This window comes from Equus quagga, chromosome 14 (genome assembly GCF_021613505.1).
Source record: "Equus quagga isolate Etosha38 chromosome 14, UCLA_HA_Equagga_1.0, whole genome shotgun sequence".
Lineage (NCBI taxonomy): Eukaryota > Metazoa > Chordata > Mammalia > Perissodactyla > Equidae > Equus > Equus quagga.
Window position 1 is genome coordinate 73939505 of NC_060280.1, and position 15146 is coordinate 73954650.

Sequence of the window (15146 nt, forward strand, 5' to 3'; positions counted from 1 at the left end):
GACAAGCACAATAAAATGCAGATTTAAGTCCTTGCCTTTGGTATTGACTAAGAGTTTCTAGAGAGAAGGTCATTCCCTTTCTTCCTGGTACAGAGAGGCACCTTTTACAGATAGAGATTTACCTAACAAATGTAAATGTGTCCTAATGAAGGGCAAGTTCCATTCCTCAGAGCCTCCTTCCCTGTCCCAGTTTATCAAAAGCAATCAGCCTCAAATAATCCTGATGCCAAAGAGACATATCTTGCGGTGGCCAATTCCAGGTCCCCACACAAGGCAGGTATGGTAAAGAAAAGCGCATGGCACTGGGAATCCGACAAACCTGACTGGATTTTTTATCAGTTATAACACTTAAACAGTTGTGAAATAATAAATATGAAAGGCTTGGTACCTGATGCGGGGCCGGTGAGCCGACGAGTCGAAAGAAAGATTTCTTTGACTCTTAAGATCTGGCAGTAGTGCTCTTTTATTTAGAGAGTAGAATAGCATGGGGACAGGACCCATGGGCAGTCAGAGTTTCTGCTGCTGCTGCAAATTTGGGTGGAGAGTAAGGCTAAATTTAAGGCATAGGTACGTGAGTTATCTCTTTACAAGACAAAGAATATGTAAAAAAGTTAAAGGGGTATCAGTGCCCGTAGGGTCTGGCCATTTGGCGGTCCCACAACTTTTAGATAAGAATCAAACCGGATTGAGTAAATGGCAGAAGTCACCGCTTGAATTTTATCCTCAGCTAAAGACAAAGGAGGATTTGTGTGTGTGTGGGGGGGGGGTCAGTTACATGAGATGCCAGACAGTAACCAACTTAAGTTCTTCCCTCTGGCATTGATTAAGAGCTTCTAGAGATAAGACCATCCCCCCTTCTTCCTGGCACAGAGAGGGAGGCATCTTCACTGATAGAGGTTTCCCTTAGAAATGTAAATATTTCCCAACAAAGGGGCAAACAAATTCCACTCCTTGGAGCCTGAATCTCATCTGTAGTTTTAAAAGTAACCAGCCTAAAAATCCTCATCAGTACCTACTTAATAAATCGTAGTATCTCTCTCCTCTGGAAGATTCCAAGGCTGGTAACTAGGAGATCCAGCCTCTAGATCGGGTATTGTCACCAATTCACTAAATCATGGAACCACAGAATCAGAAGGGATTTTCATATAGGTACCATTTATTTTAGCAACCTTGGGTTTTAGATCTAGAAACTAAGGCTCATAGCTAGGCTAGAGATCAAGTTTTCGGAGTTCAGTGCTCTGCCACACAGCTTCCTCATTTGTGAAATTAGGAAAATAATACCCTCTCCTATTTGTCTCACAGGTGACACCTAACTTTCATAAGGGCGTGAGAGCTCTTTAAAAATGCAAGGTATCATTATTATTGTCTTTTCCTAAAGATAGGCACTGAGCTACCATCTGTTGCCAATCTTTATTTATTTTTATTTTCTTCTTCTCCCCAAAGCCCCCCAGTACATAGTTGTACATTCTTGTTGTAAGTCCTTCTGGTTGTGCTATGTGGGATGCTGTCTCTCCATGGCTTGATGAACGGTACCATGTCTGTGCCCAGGATCCAAACCTGCGAAACCTTGGGCCACCGAACCGTGCGACCTTGACCACTCAGCCATAGGGCTGGCCCCTATTACTGCTTTTTCATTCTAGGTTGTATTATACATGTTGGGATTTGTAAGATTTCCCTCCATCAAGAAAGTTAGAGTAGACTAATGCCTACTAAATTCTTTCTAAATTCACACTTTTGAGAAAGGGTAGAATTTGTAGGAATTGTTACTATTGTAATTTATAATTACAATAATCAGTTTATCATTAAATCACTTAAATCTCTTTATAATGATATCTAAGCCTCAGCAGATGGATTGCTTATTTTAATCAAAATAAAATTCCAAAAGAAATAAAAATCTTTTCTATGTAATAAACAGTTGAAGAGATTTATTCATATCTGGCAAAAGGAAAGTTTAGGAGTGTTCTCTTTGTAATAACTTTAGTGGTGGAGTAAATAAAGCAATAGATCTATGCGAAAAGGAAACATGAGTGGGTATTTCTAGATCTGTTCTCTCTGAAAATGAGATTATTGCCCACCGCTGAAACAAATGAGAAAAAAGATTCCTCCCCCACCCCCCAAAGGAGTTTACAAATAGAAATCCTAGGTTGGCCCTTCACTTCAGGGTTTCTATTACGAGTGCTTTATTCTCTTCTCCGACCTTGTAAGTTTCAACATCGAGTCCTCTTAAAGAGAAGGTAAGGTTTCCGCGGGCTCAGTGTAGAGAGCTAGTTTCTTCTGGAACGGGGCTGGAAGTTGGGCCAGGTAGAAAGGTGAACACCTAACTGAAGGAGAGTCAGGAGGCCTGGGTATTTGTTCTGCCACTGACCTTGAATAAGTCACTTGACATCTGGGCTTCCTCACAAATCCAAGATTGCATCTAGCCGTACAAATTTGCTTGTATAGGTGGCCCTAGCAGTAGCAGCGCTAAGCACAGCTAGGAAGGAAAATAGGAAGGGGGGGGGGGGGCAAAGGAAGTGGGGAAAAAAAAGAAATGGGGAGACATCTAAGAGGTTAGGACTAGGGGAGAACAAGGTTATAGGTGAGGCTTGATGGTTCCCTGCCTAGGAATTGCCAGCCCTGGGGCAGAAACGGAAGGGTGGGGCTAGACATGAAAACAGTTTCATTCCTACTTACTTTACCGTTTTTATCTCAACCATCACTTTGACTTCAGAGTACACACCTAATGCAGCCGAATTGCTTGGAGGCTTGTCCTATTCTTAAATCATTTTGAGTGAAGCTTGACTTAAACCCATCATTGCTCAGTACCCTTTCGTTACACAAAACCTCCAAGTAAACCCAGGTGACCTCTGTATTTTATCGTTCCGCTGTCAGCTTTCACAGGATTTTAGCAGGAGAACCAAACCCGCAGAAGTAAATGGGAAAGGGCAACGATCAGGATATCGGATCAGGGACGCGGTCGGGGAAGCTCTCCCGGGCGTCGCAGGACGCGGCGTCCTGCAGGACGTGCGGGTCGGCGCGGCCGGACTGCATTTCCCAGGCTCCGTCGCCCCACGTGGCCCCGCCCCCTCCGCCGCTGCGGTCCCGCCCCCCTCGCCCCGGACTGCTCGGATCTGGGCTGGCCCGACTTCCCAGCGGCCCCGTGCGGCCCGGGCATGCCCAGTACGGGCGCGGTGGCCCCGGCCCTGGGAGCGCCCGGGTGGGAGCGGGCGGAGGGGCGCGGAGGAGCCGAGCGGGCCCGCAGTGGGCGAGGGGCTGGCCGCGCCGGAGCCGCGGCGGCGGAGCTGCCGGGTAGGTGCAGGCGCGGGCGAGCCAGCGCATTGACGTCCCGCACCCGGCGCGCGGCAGGGGCCCTGGGCAGCAGGGCTGGTGAGGGCGTGTGAGGGCAGGCAGGGCCGGAGCGCGGAGGCGTGTGGTTCCCGGCAGGGGCTTCGGGAGGGAGGCTGCTGACGGAAAGGTGCTGGCGGGGCGGGGCAGGGCCGGGCCGGGGTGCGGGACTCTGCCCCAGGTGCGGCGCGGCTATCTTTAGCTCTCCATGCGATCGCGGGTGGGCGTGCTCCGCACCTGTGCACAGCTGTGGTTGCGGAGGGAGACTAGTTTCCGGTCGAAATTGTCAAGGAGCTGCGAAGGAGACCGGTCCAAGCGGACACACGTGCTCTGAGGCAGTCCGTGGAGGCCCGGTGAGAAGTGAGGATGCTTCCCTTTGCTGTACCTAGAGTAGGATATGACGGCTTCCTGCTTTCTGGATTTGGGTTTACTGACTTAGAAATGAAAGTACGTGACTGTGCCTCCGAAGGTGCTTACTAAGTTCTAATGACTGTTAGGAATTTAATGGCCAGCTGTATTCCCAGGTCTAAGAGAAGGTATTTGTCCATGGGATGCTCGGGTTAAACAAAAATGCTCATTGCAAAGCTTGAGTGAGAAGTCCCTGCTGAAGGTTAGAACGCCAGGGTTTTGAAGTTCGCTGTAGCCTTTCACTTGCTGTGTTCTTGGGCAGGCCGTTTAACCTGGAGACTCTGTTTCTCCATCTGTATAATAATGTGAACCAGATGCACCTTATTTCCTTCCAGCTCAATTGTACCCTCCTCCCTTTTATTTTCTGGTACCCTTTTATTCGGTCTCTGTGTGGTCTTAAATTGTGGCAAGTTACTTTTCTCCATGCCTCAGCTTTTTGTCAAATCGGACAAGCCTCTCCGTATAAAATTGAAATGACTTGGTCCTTCAAAGGCCGTTGTTGGTCAGTAGGTAATCTGCCGCTTGGTATGTGCAGGAGCCAGGTGTTCATGGCCACGGTTCAGATACCACAGCTGTTCTTCTGGACTAGGACTGACATGCTTCAAGCTCCCTGTCAGTGCTGAGAAATCCACACTAAGTAATGGGCTTCCTTAAACTTCCAAGGTAGCTCATTCTTTAGGGGGATTATGTTTATGTAGAAGTTGTGATTTTCATGTTAGTGCATTTTATACCAAACTGTGAAGAAGTTTTACACCTTTAATTTATGGATGAGGATGTAGGTGGTTAAGAGTGAATCCATGATGGTCTTTACAGATGAAGTGTCTTGTGTGTCGCTGAGCATTTACTGTTCACCTGGCACGGAGTTATCCTCTCTGAGGTATTTTTTTGTTTTTAAGGGGGAATATTAGCAGAAATATCTTATCTTAGAAACTTCTCTACCTGAGATGAGTTCATCTGTATAGGATGTGACCTAAGGAGCTGATGGTACCTGTAGTGTGGTGCAAGTTGTCTTCCTACTGCTGTATTCCCTGCTCTTCCAGTCCTGGGTGGCAGTAGTCCAGTCGGGTCAGTGAGGTAGTTTGGTGAAGTAGTTATAGGTCAGGGGAATGTGTGCTTATGTTTTGAAATTTGAGGCTTATACAAGCTGCCTGTGAAATTCTGTCATTGTGGTCTAAAATTGAGAATACCCTTGATTGGTTTAGTCAGGTTTAAGAACTTTAGAATCCCAAGTTCTTAGTAAAATTTTTGAAAATGGGTTTTCCATTCACCTTAAAGACATTAAATGGGAGCATAGTATTTTAAGAATATTTATACACAGGAACTTGCAAGTTGTTAATTTTTGAAGTTAAATTTCTCATTCCCCTGAGGAATCAATAACATGGGAAAGCCGAAGTGTTTTAAAGAATATTTATACAAATGAACTTTTTTTGGCCTAGTTTGAAATTTGTTTCTTGTATGTATACATTTAAAGGTGGAAAACATAGGAAGGCCTGTTGGGAGGTCTTGGTGGCAGTTTCACATCATACCTTTAACCTAACTGTGTGCTGGAGGGCCCTGTGTGTGAAGTGCATATTTAGTAATTTTTGTTAGAGCTTTCATCTTGTTCGTATTTTCATTCAAGTGTTTGAGGTAATACATCAAGCATAAACATTGTTTAAGAGGATATTGAAATGTGGTTATCACCCATCTCCAAATCCTCAAAAGTACTTGGAATGTATAGGAGGGATAATTAGGGACATCAAGGCCTGGAGAGGAGACCACTGGTTCAAGAGCATGTTTACCTCATGTCCAAGGGAAAGGGTGGTAAGTGGTTAAAGAAAAAAAAAAAAACCCAAAAACCTTGTGGATTTCAGGTTTCAGCAGCTGCAGGTATAATCTCATGTAGGTCACTGTGATAATATCTACCTAAGTGCTAGAACCTGCTGCACTCCTGTTAGAGGTGTAAGTACGTGGAAAAATGTCATGTAGTAAGTCCATGAAGTACAGATCTTCAGCCTACAGTGAGGTTACAGCCTGAGAAACCCATCGTAAGCTGAAAATATCGTGAGCTGAAAATGCATCTAATACACCTAATTTACTGAACATCATAGCTTAGCCTAGCCTACCTTCAGGGTGCTCAGAGCACTTAACTTTAAACTTTATAGCCTACAGTTGGGCAAAATCATCCAACACATTGTCTCTTTTTATAATAGTGTTGAATATCTTATGTAATTTAATGGACACTGGACTGAAAGTGAAAAACTGAATGGTTGTAAGTGTATTGGTTGTAGCCCTTGTGGTCGTGTGGCTGACTGAGAGATCGGGCTCACTGCTGCTGCCGCCCTCCGGCATCATGAGAGAGTATTGTACTGCATATTGCTCGCCCAAGGAAAGATCAAAGTTCAAAACATGAAGTATGGTTTCTATTGCATGTGTGTTGTTTTTGCACCATCATAAAGTAGAAAAATGTAAGTCGAACCTTCCTAAGTGGGGACCGTCTGTAACTTATTTTTTAAGATAAATATTTTTTCCCCTCATTGTTCTCCATCTGTTTCCAGGTCCTTCATGATGAAAGATTTTGGGACGCTTCTCTGTCCTCTGTGTAGTTGGTAGTTGGGGTGGTGAAGAGATGGCTGACAGTGTCAAAACCTTTCTCCAGGACCTTGCCAGGGTAAGTACATCAAGTCATCTCTTGACCTGTTTGCTGACTAGGAAATCCTTTAGGTGTTTTTGGAATTTTTATCGTATTTGTTGGGTTCTTCACATACAGGTTTTCATTCTGATCCACACCACTCAAGATAGGGATTACCCTGAATCTTGCTGAGATGTGGCAGACCCATCTAGTGAGTGTCTATAGAATTGGAACCCTGGTTAGCTTGGCTCCAGAGCCTTTTTTTCTTTTTTTTTGACTTTTTTATTTTGGAATAATTTTAGACTTAAAGAAGAGTTGCAGGATAGTACAGAGAATTCCCCTACGTTCTTCACCAGGTTCCCCTAATGTTTAACATCTTGTGTAACCATGGTACATTGGTCAAAACTCAGCAGTGAACATTGGCACAGCACTATTACATAAACTACTTCATTTGGATTTACATTACAGAAGCTATCTTTTCCCCCCATTCTACAAGGTGCAGATGATGATGCTCTAGGAAAGTGTCCCCTAAAGATCTGTTTAGGACCTAGTCACCCAAGTTACCAGTAGCACAAAATTCCATGATAATGGGTTTTTGAGGTCTCATGCCCTAGTTGTAGCCCCTGTAGCTGTATTCCCAGGAGCAGGAGGGAGGCCAGCTCTGACGGGGATGTACGTGTGGGCTTCCTTCCTGAATGGGAGTGTTTAAAAGTTTATTACATTTGAGTAAAAGAGGGAGACCTACTCTTAAGTGATTCTGAAAAAAATATATAAATAAATGGGGCAAAATATTAATCTGGTGAATCTGGAGAAAGGCTATTTGAAAGTTCTCCATTCTGCAGCTCTTTTGTATATTGGGAAGTTTTTCAAAATAAAAAAATTAAGCCATGTAGGAAAGTAAGTACAATGGTTTCCTCTGTTATTTCACTTCACTGTATGTAACTTTGGAAAGGCTTCTCTGATCCATAATCTTTTTTTAAAAATAATACCCTTGTCTATAGGGAATCAAAGACTCCATCTGGGGAATTTGTACCATCTCAAAGCTAGATGCTCGAATTCAGCAAAAGAGAGAGGAGCAGCGTCGAAGAAGGGCAAGTAGTGTCCTGGCACAGAGGAGAGCCCAGAGCATAGAGAGGAAGCAAGAGAGGTAAGGAGTGGAGGCTGACGTCAGGAGAGGTCTGAGCGCCCTTCTGGAAGGCACTTCAAGAGATGATTGATCTTTAGTATAGAATTAAAGCCCTACATAGTGACTTGAAGTTCCAGTACCCCATTATTTGTTTTTTGTACTTTTTCCCAAAAAAATGTTGTAGGTGATTTTTTTCCCCCCCACAGTGAATTGAACTAGGGTCTAGCAATAATCCTTGCTCAAGATATCATGATGTTTAAAAAAAAAAATCAGAATGGTGAATAGAGGACCACAAAAAAAATTATTTGGATTGACAGGTACTTCTGGGAGAGCCTATGTGGATTTATTCATTGATAGAAGAACTTCAGACATTCTCTTTTAATCTTCTCCAATCTTGGATTTTAGAAAATACATTTTTTCCTTTTTAAGAAAAGCTGCTTCTCTAGAAATATTTTAGCCTTTTCTCATTAACTGACATTAGGAGAACAGTAGGTACTGGAAAAATAATATGGTAACAACAAAAGATATAAAATGGAGAGCTAGTGAATGACAATATGGAAATAACCTATATGCCTTATAAGCTAAAAATGCGTGGTCTTTTCCAGTGAGCCACGTATCGTTAGTAGAATTTTCCAGTGCTGTGCTTGGAATGGTGGAGTATTCTGGGTAAGTTGTTTTTCCTCAAATTCCAAGTACCTTACAAACATCTTCAGATTGTTGCTATATTAATGATTCTCAAATGTTTTCTTGAAACTTAGACAAGTAGCTTTCACCTGCTGATAAATGCTTAAGACCATAACTCAGGATTCTGTGCACTTGTAGTGATTTTATTCCCACTCAAAGAACTCTTCTATGCAAGTGTCATGGATAGCCCTGAATATACACTTGTATTTTTCAGAAAAATGACTCATTCACAAGTTTTAATGTTGTTAGAGGTAACAGTTTCTCTTCACGTTGTCTGGACGTTTTGGCCAGGAGCAACAATGGGGGATCAGAGGGGCAGGGCAGATGGTCAAGGGCAAGGTTCTCCCTGCATCTGGTCATGTCAGTCTACTAGAACTGATTACTGTTGAAACTCAGACTTGGAAAGATTGCCTGCCATTGACTGGGAACCAACATGGGCTAAAGTGAAATTTGCCTGCTTTGAAGGGCAGGTAGTTAAATATATTTCCTTTGACTTGGAATTCAATACAATTCAATTTATCTTAATCTAAGTGTTTCATAGATGTTTTCAGATGTTAGCTTTAATTAATAAAATATTACTATGTACTTAGTATATGCCTGTATTTTGGCCTGAATACTATTTTAAATGTTCTTCTGTGCCCCCCAAAGTTTCACTGTTTTTATGGGCTGCGTCAGGTTTGTATCTCTTAGCAGGAGTATTGGGAAGTACAAATGGGTCCAATTTTGGTGCCTCTTCAGGCCTCCAAATTTATCAAAGGCACCTCCCTCTGGAAAATAATTACACTGAAACTTAGAACTACTGTTTTAAAGAAGGGCTTTTAATGTTTACCTTATTGCTTCTTTCCTTTAGTTCAGTCTTCTCTTGTTTTATCGTGTGTTTATTCCTGTGCTTCAGTCAGTAACAGCCCAAATTATTGGTAAGTATATACATTGCTCCGTGCTGTCTGTTGGGATGGGAGTGGGAGATGTTTTCCTGTCTCTCTCAGTTGGTTGAACAAATCTATGAACCAGGAGCTTTAGATATTTTTAACTCAAACCTCTTAGCTCTTTGAATGGGTACCGTTATCGATATTATTTTATGGATGAAGGAATGAAAGTTAGCTACCCAGGTTATAAACCATTGGTAAGTGGCCGAGCCGGGATTTAAACCCAGGTGGTTTCCTACATATGGTGTGGTGTTAGTCCTGTGACGTCTCAGTCACCACCAGGTAAGCAGGTTTTTCTCGAGGTAAGCAGCACATATCTCTGAATTGGAGTCGTGGCCAGAATTGGTGTGTCTTTGAAGAACGGGACGATCTGAAATAGGCATAGTGATGTGCTGGTAGGAAACAAAGATGTATGTGTGTCAGGGGTGGGGAACAGTAGTCACAAACTAGGGGTTCCATATTTGGTCTTGTGGTTTTCCATTTCTCCAGTTAAACTATCAACTCTTCCCCTTTCATAGGTGATCCATCACTACATGGAGATGTTTGGTCTTGGCTGGAATTCTTCCTCACGTCAATTTTCAGTGCTCTTTGGGTGCTCCCCCTGTTTGTGCTTAGCAAAGTTGTGAATGCCATCTGGTTTCAGGTAGGTCCAGGGCGGAATGGAGTCTGGGTCCTATAGCATGATGGGTTGATAAGTGGCAGGTTTCAGCTGTGAAGTTAGTGGCCATGTAGGGAGCAATTTCACAGCCTTAACCTTCCTTGGTTAAGCAGCCAGTGAGTGACCTTTGTGTTTTTTTAAAATGGAATTATTGTCTCAGGTCACTGGAGCATCTTATTGTCAGGTGTCTGGGGGCTTTTCTCACCTGACAGGTCTAATGGCAGATCATTGGCCTTAGTTTTGGGATGGATATGGAAGTCATTTAATTCGTGTTTTGGTGAGCTACTTTCTCTGTTACAGGACATAGCTGATCTGGCATTTGAGGTATCGGGGAGGAAGCCTCACCCATTCCCTAGTGTTAGCAAAATAATTGCTGACATGCTCTTCAACCTTTTGCTGCAGGCTCTTTTCCTCATTCAGGTGAGACTGGCCTTCTGGGCACATGGGCAGATAAAAAAAAAAGCTCACTAGAGGGAGCTTCACAAAGACAGAGTATTGCATTTATACTGGGGCAGATATGCTTTGTGGGAGGTAATGATTTTTAAATCATTTTTTCACAGAAACTAGAGAATTTAAAAATCATAAAATGATAAGAAACATGAATTTTCTGCCCTTCCCTGCCACCCTGGGCATTCTCCACTCTTCTGCTGTTCAGAAACTTGAAGCAACTATGAGGTTATCAGGGCAGAGGGTGATGGCCCAGAGCGTCAGGTGAATAGTCTCGGAAGCTTTGGAATTAAGATTTTTTCTGTATTTGTTCTTCAGGGGATGTTTGTGAGTCTCTTTCCCATCCATCTTGTTGGTCAGCTGGTTAGTCTCCTGCATATGTCCCTTCTCTACTCACTATACTGCTTCGAATATCGATGGTTTAATAAAGGTAAGTCTATCTAAAGAAACTCAGAACTTGGAGACCCGGTTTGGAAATGCAGCTGCTAAGCAGACTTAAACTATTCAATACTTAGGCCATGGGCAAACTGTCTTTGGAAGGAAGTAGCCTCTTTGGCAAGAGGGAACTTACATTTGGCTTAGGGAGTTTAACCTTTAGCTTTGATGCTGGAAGATAAGGCAATGTAGTATTATCTTTATGGTGCTTAATGTGCTGTAGCTGTGCCTGAGCCATAAGGTGGCATAAATGAGCACGAGTTAATTCTGAATTAGAGAAATTAATTTGACGTCAGTGCATTGCATTCAGATTCTTTTGGGGATTTTTTTTTTTAAGGTTATGAAAGTTAACATCCTTGTGAAATTACAGTTGTACATCATTATTAGTCATGTTGTAGGTACACCACTTCACCCCTAGTGCCCTCCCCCCACCCCCCTTTCCCCTGGCAGCCACCGATCAGTTCTCTTTGTCCATATGTTAAATACCACCTATGAGTGGAGTCATACAGAGTTCGTCTTTCTCTGTCTGGCTTATTTCACTCAACATAATACCCTCAAGGTCTATCCATGTTGTTGTGAATGGGACGACTTTGTCCTTTTTTATGGCTGAGTAGTATTCCAGTGTGTGTGTGTGTGTGTGTGTGTGTGTGTGTGTGTGTGTGTGTGTACACACTACATCTTCTTTATCCAATCATCAGTTGCTGGGCACTGAGGTTGGTTCCATGACTTGGCTATTGTGAATAATGCTGCGATGAACATAGGGGTGCATGGAACTTTTGGAATTGCTGATTTCAGGTTCTTAGGATAGATACCCAGTAGTGGGATGGCTGGGTCATAAGGTATTTCTATTCTTAACTTTTTGAGGAATCTCCATACTGTTTTCCATAGTGGCTGCATTCTCTTTTGGGGATATTTTTAAAGCCCATGGCATATTTTTCTGGGTGTGTATGGTTGAAAGAAGTTAATTGATTTCTAGAAGATGGCTGCTTTTTTATTTGATATCTTGGTTTCTTCAAGACTAATTCTGACAGGATGCTGGTGGTGTCATTCATAATTCACTTCGCCTGCCAGCTTTGAAATTATGATTAGTGAATTGTGAAAACTTTGCATAGAAACTTTATATCAGAGTAGGACAATTCTAATTCATCCACTTTAACCTGTGTTCTACATGGCAGATCTGTACCTAAAACTCAAACCTCGAATAATTTGTCAATCATATTTAGTCTTTTGACTAAAAGGAAATACGCAGTCTAATTGTATTGGCTCTCTTGTTTTAGGAATTGAGATGCACCAGCGGTTGTCCAACATAGAAAGGAATTGGCCGTACTACTTTGGATTCGGTTTGCCCTTGGCTTTCCTCACAGCAATGCAATCCTCATACATTATCAGGTAATTGGGCTGGAGGGACTTGAAGGGGAGAAGTAAAAATACTCAACGTAGGGAGCACCTTCTGTATGCCTGGTTCTCTGCTAGGCATTCTGCATTCTTATTTGGCCATCAGGATTTTTTCCCTTGACGGATAGTCATAGACATTTGTCAGTTAGCATTAAAATTAAAATCTAGTCTGCATGATCCTATATGCCATATTCTTTCTTCTATGCTGCCTCCTGGGGCAGTGTTAAACATAGCCAAAGGTGAGAAAAATCTTTTGGTGTTTTGTTTTTGAAAGATGTGTTTGATATATTAAGGTTTCATCAAGCCACGATGTTAGTGCTGGAGACAAAGGAACTTGGGCTTCTAATATCGCAGAGTCATGACTGTTATGATGGTGATTAATTATTTTCTTTTGTTTACAGTGGTTGCCTCTTCTCTATCCTCTTTCCTTTATTCATTATCAGCGCCAATGAAGCAAAGACCCCTGGCAAAGCGTAGTAAGTATTAGCCAAAGTCTAGTAAGTTTTTTCTGTGTAAAGGATTGGGGCTATAATGAGACAATTATGTGAATGAGACTTTTTTTTTAAAATAACCTCTTATATTGCAGGAAAACATTAATACACAATTTAATGAGAGAAAATCATTTCTGGTGTATATCCCCAAATTTTCCCCAAGCACGTATGCACAAAAATTTTTAAAAAATTGATGCCATTATACATATTCTTAAAATTTAACAATTCACTGAATATATAAGGCATTTGTAAACACCTGTAGTTAAGCTCATTTTTGTAAGAATGGCCAACTTTTAAAAAAAGTAGTGCACCATGTGATCTGCCTACATGAGTTTATTGATAATAGTAAAACAAGGTATTTCAGAATGAATCTTTATCAATAATAGCACTCCAAAAGTTTTATCATTTCAAAGAAAAGCTCAATTAATCTTTGGTCAATTTTGGTTAAGACAGTGAGGATACATGTATAGGAACTTCAGATCTGTTTGGGTTTTTGCACGCTCTTACAGTCCAGCACTGCTAGTATATATTTTAGTAGGTATAATTGACATTCTCTTGAAATTCTTGAAAGTGATATCATATGCTGTGTGTGCTTCTTCAGATATAGCTTGAAGTTGTACCCTGTAGTCAGTCATAGAAAAGTATTTCCGATTAAGCGTAACTTTATTTCCTCTAATCCTGGATACTTCAAATGGTGGTTCCACTGCACTCATGACAGCCACAGAGTGCAGTGCCTTCTTTAGTTGCTGCCGGTTTAATCCATGTGTCTAACATCTCTACTGTCTTGATCAAATTTCAGTTGTCTTGTTTTCGCCTGGCTCATTTTAAGTTTAATATAGTCAGATAAGTTGTCAAGTAATTAAAACAATAATTTTGATCAACAATAATTTTGTTCTAACAAGCTGGGTCTTTTGCCTTTTAGCCTTTTCCAGTTGCGCCTCTTCTCTTTGGTGGTTTTCTTAAGCAACAGACTCTTCCACAAGACGGTCTACCTGCAGTCAGCCCTGAGTAGCTCGACCTCCGCAGAGAAGTTCCCTTCACCACATCCCTCTCCTGCCAAACTGAAGGCTGCTGCAGGCCACTGAGTCGCCTGCCATCCAGAGGGCACGGGTGGGATTGGAAGGAGGCTGTGGCAGCTCTTTTCCTTGTTCACCTCCCCAACCAGGGAAGGCAGGACCCACCTGCCAAGGGCCCTCTGCCTTCCCTTCTCTCTGAGGAAATGGGATTTTTGTCTCCGGTGCACGTAAGGCAGAATCTCCTGACACCAGTATGTGGATTTTTAACACCGGTGAGTCTGAAAGGACCACAGGTTTTTCTGCAGCTCTTTTTCTAGCGTTTGCCAGCCCCTGTGCCTGGACTGATTTGAATACTTTTTTCCCCTGTGCCATTTACCCTCCCGCCTCCCCTTCCTGCCTTCTATCACCCTTGGATGAATGGGTTTTGTAATTCTAGCTGTTGTATTTTGTGGACCTGTTATTTTTGTTGTTTTTCTGTGAAGCACATATATTGGATGTGGGAGGTAAAGGAGTATCTCAGTTGCTCCTGGCCACTCCCTTTATAGCCATCACTGTCTTGTTTCTTGTAACTCAGGTTAGGTTTTGGTCTCTCTTGCTCTACTGCAAAAAAACAAGCCTGAAGAGATGGGACAGAAGGAAAGACCTCACAGCCAGATCTGCAGGGTTTTGAGGAGTGATTTTTTCTTTCTTCCCTTGAAGGGGGAAAAAGCTTTTTTCACTGGTACATTTGAAGTACCCCAGCTATAGGGAGGTACCGATTTTGGACAAGTGCCACTGCAACACAGAATGCTAAGAGAACCTGAACTTTTAAACTCTGGAGGTCTGAAATTTACTGTTGGCCACTGCCGGGTCTGTCTGGTATGTCAAAGGAATATTGGGTGCTGCAAATAGGAACTGAAGGGGTAAACTTATTAAACCCATTAAACCTGTGATTGGTGTTTTCCTGTCATTTTAAAGAGACTAAATGTGGGGGGAGGGTGCGGATGTCAAAACACTTGTACAATTTTAAAGTGTCATGATTAAATGTGAGCTGGTTTCCCACAAGTGTGTAATGGCTGAATTACAAATCATCACCCCAAGAAACATACTCATGGAACACGAGTTTGTCTTGGATAATTTGGTTATACCTTTGAGAGATTAGTCCTGAAAATCTTTCTCCAAGAAAGTTTGTATTATGTCATTATAATCATGTTAATATCTTGTGAGAGAATTTGGGATTGTTGTGTTATTTGTTTTAAAGTCTATAGGTGCATCTCTCCTGCATATTCACAAAGGGAGAGATCATTCTAGATTTCAGTGTATTGAACATTTTCATTAGGGAAGAGATTAGACATTTGGTTAGTGGAAACTTTTACTATGTACAAGACAAAGACTTAAAAATCATTGCTGGTAGGGGCTGGCCCCGTGGCTGAATGGTTAAGTTCGTACACTCTGCTTTGGTAGCCCAGGGTTTCGCTGGTTTGCATCCTGGGCCTAGACATGGCACTGCTCATTAGGTCACGCTGAGGTGGCGTCCCACATGCCACAACTAGAAAGACCCACAACTAAAGTATACAACTAGGTACTGGGGGGACTTGGGGAGAAAAAGCGGAAAAAAAAATCATTGCTGGGAGATGTAAAACCAA

General features: G+C 42.4%; 1 protein-coding gene across 2 annotated transcripts; it reads left to right on the forward strand.

Moving 5' to 3' along the window:
* The first annotated feature begins 3139 nt into the window (after window positions 1-3139).
* Window positions 3140-14451, forward strand: EI24 (EI24 autophagy associated transmembrane protein). Of its 2 annotated transcripts, none has more exons than XM_046686293.1 (11): window positions 3140-3288; window positions 6270-6382; window positions 7345-7490; window positions 8075-8135; window positions 9004-9070; window positions 9598-9722; window positions 10038-10157; window positions 10503-10614; window positions 11897-12008; window positions 12416-12490; window positions 13428-14451. In XM_046686293.1, the coding sequence occupies exons 2-11, from the start codon at window positions 6341-6343 to the stop codon at window positions 13588-13590; spliced, it is 1023 nt and encodes a 340-aa protein (XP_046542249.1). In that variant the 5' UTR covers window positions 3140-3288; window positions 6270-6340; the 3' UTR covers window positions 13591-14451. The 2 variants fall into 2 exon arrangements, with proteins under 2 accessions (XP_046542249.1, XP_046542250.1); XM_046686294.1 differs by lacking the exon at window positions 3140-3288 and adding an exon at window positions 3533-3677.
* The last annotated feature ends 695 nt before the right edge of the window (window positions 14452-15146 follow it).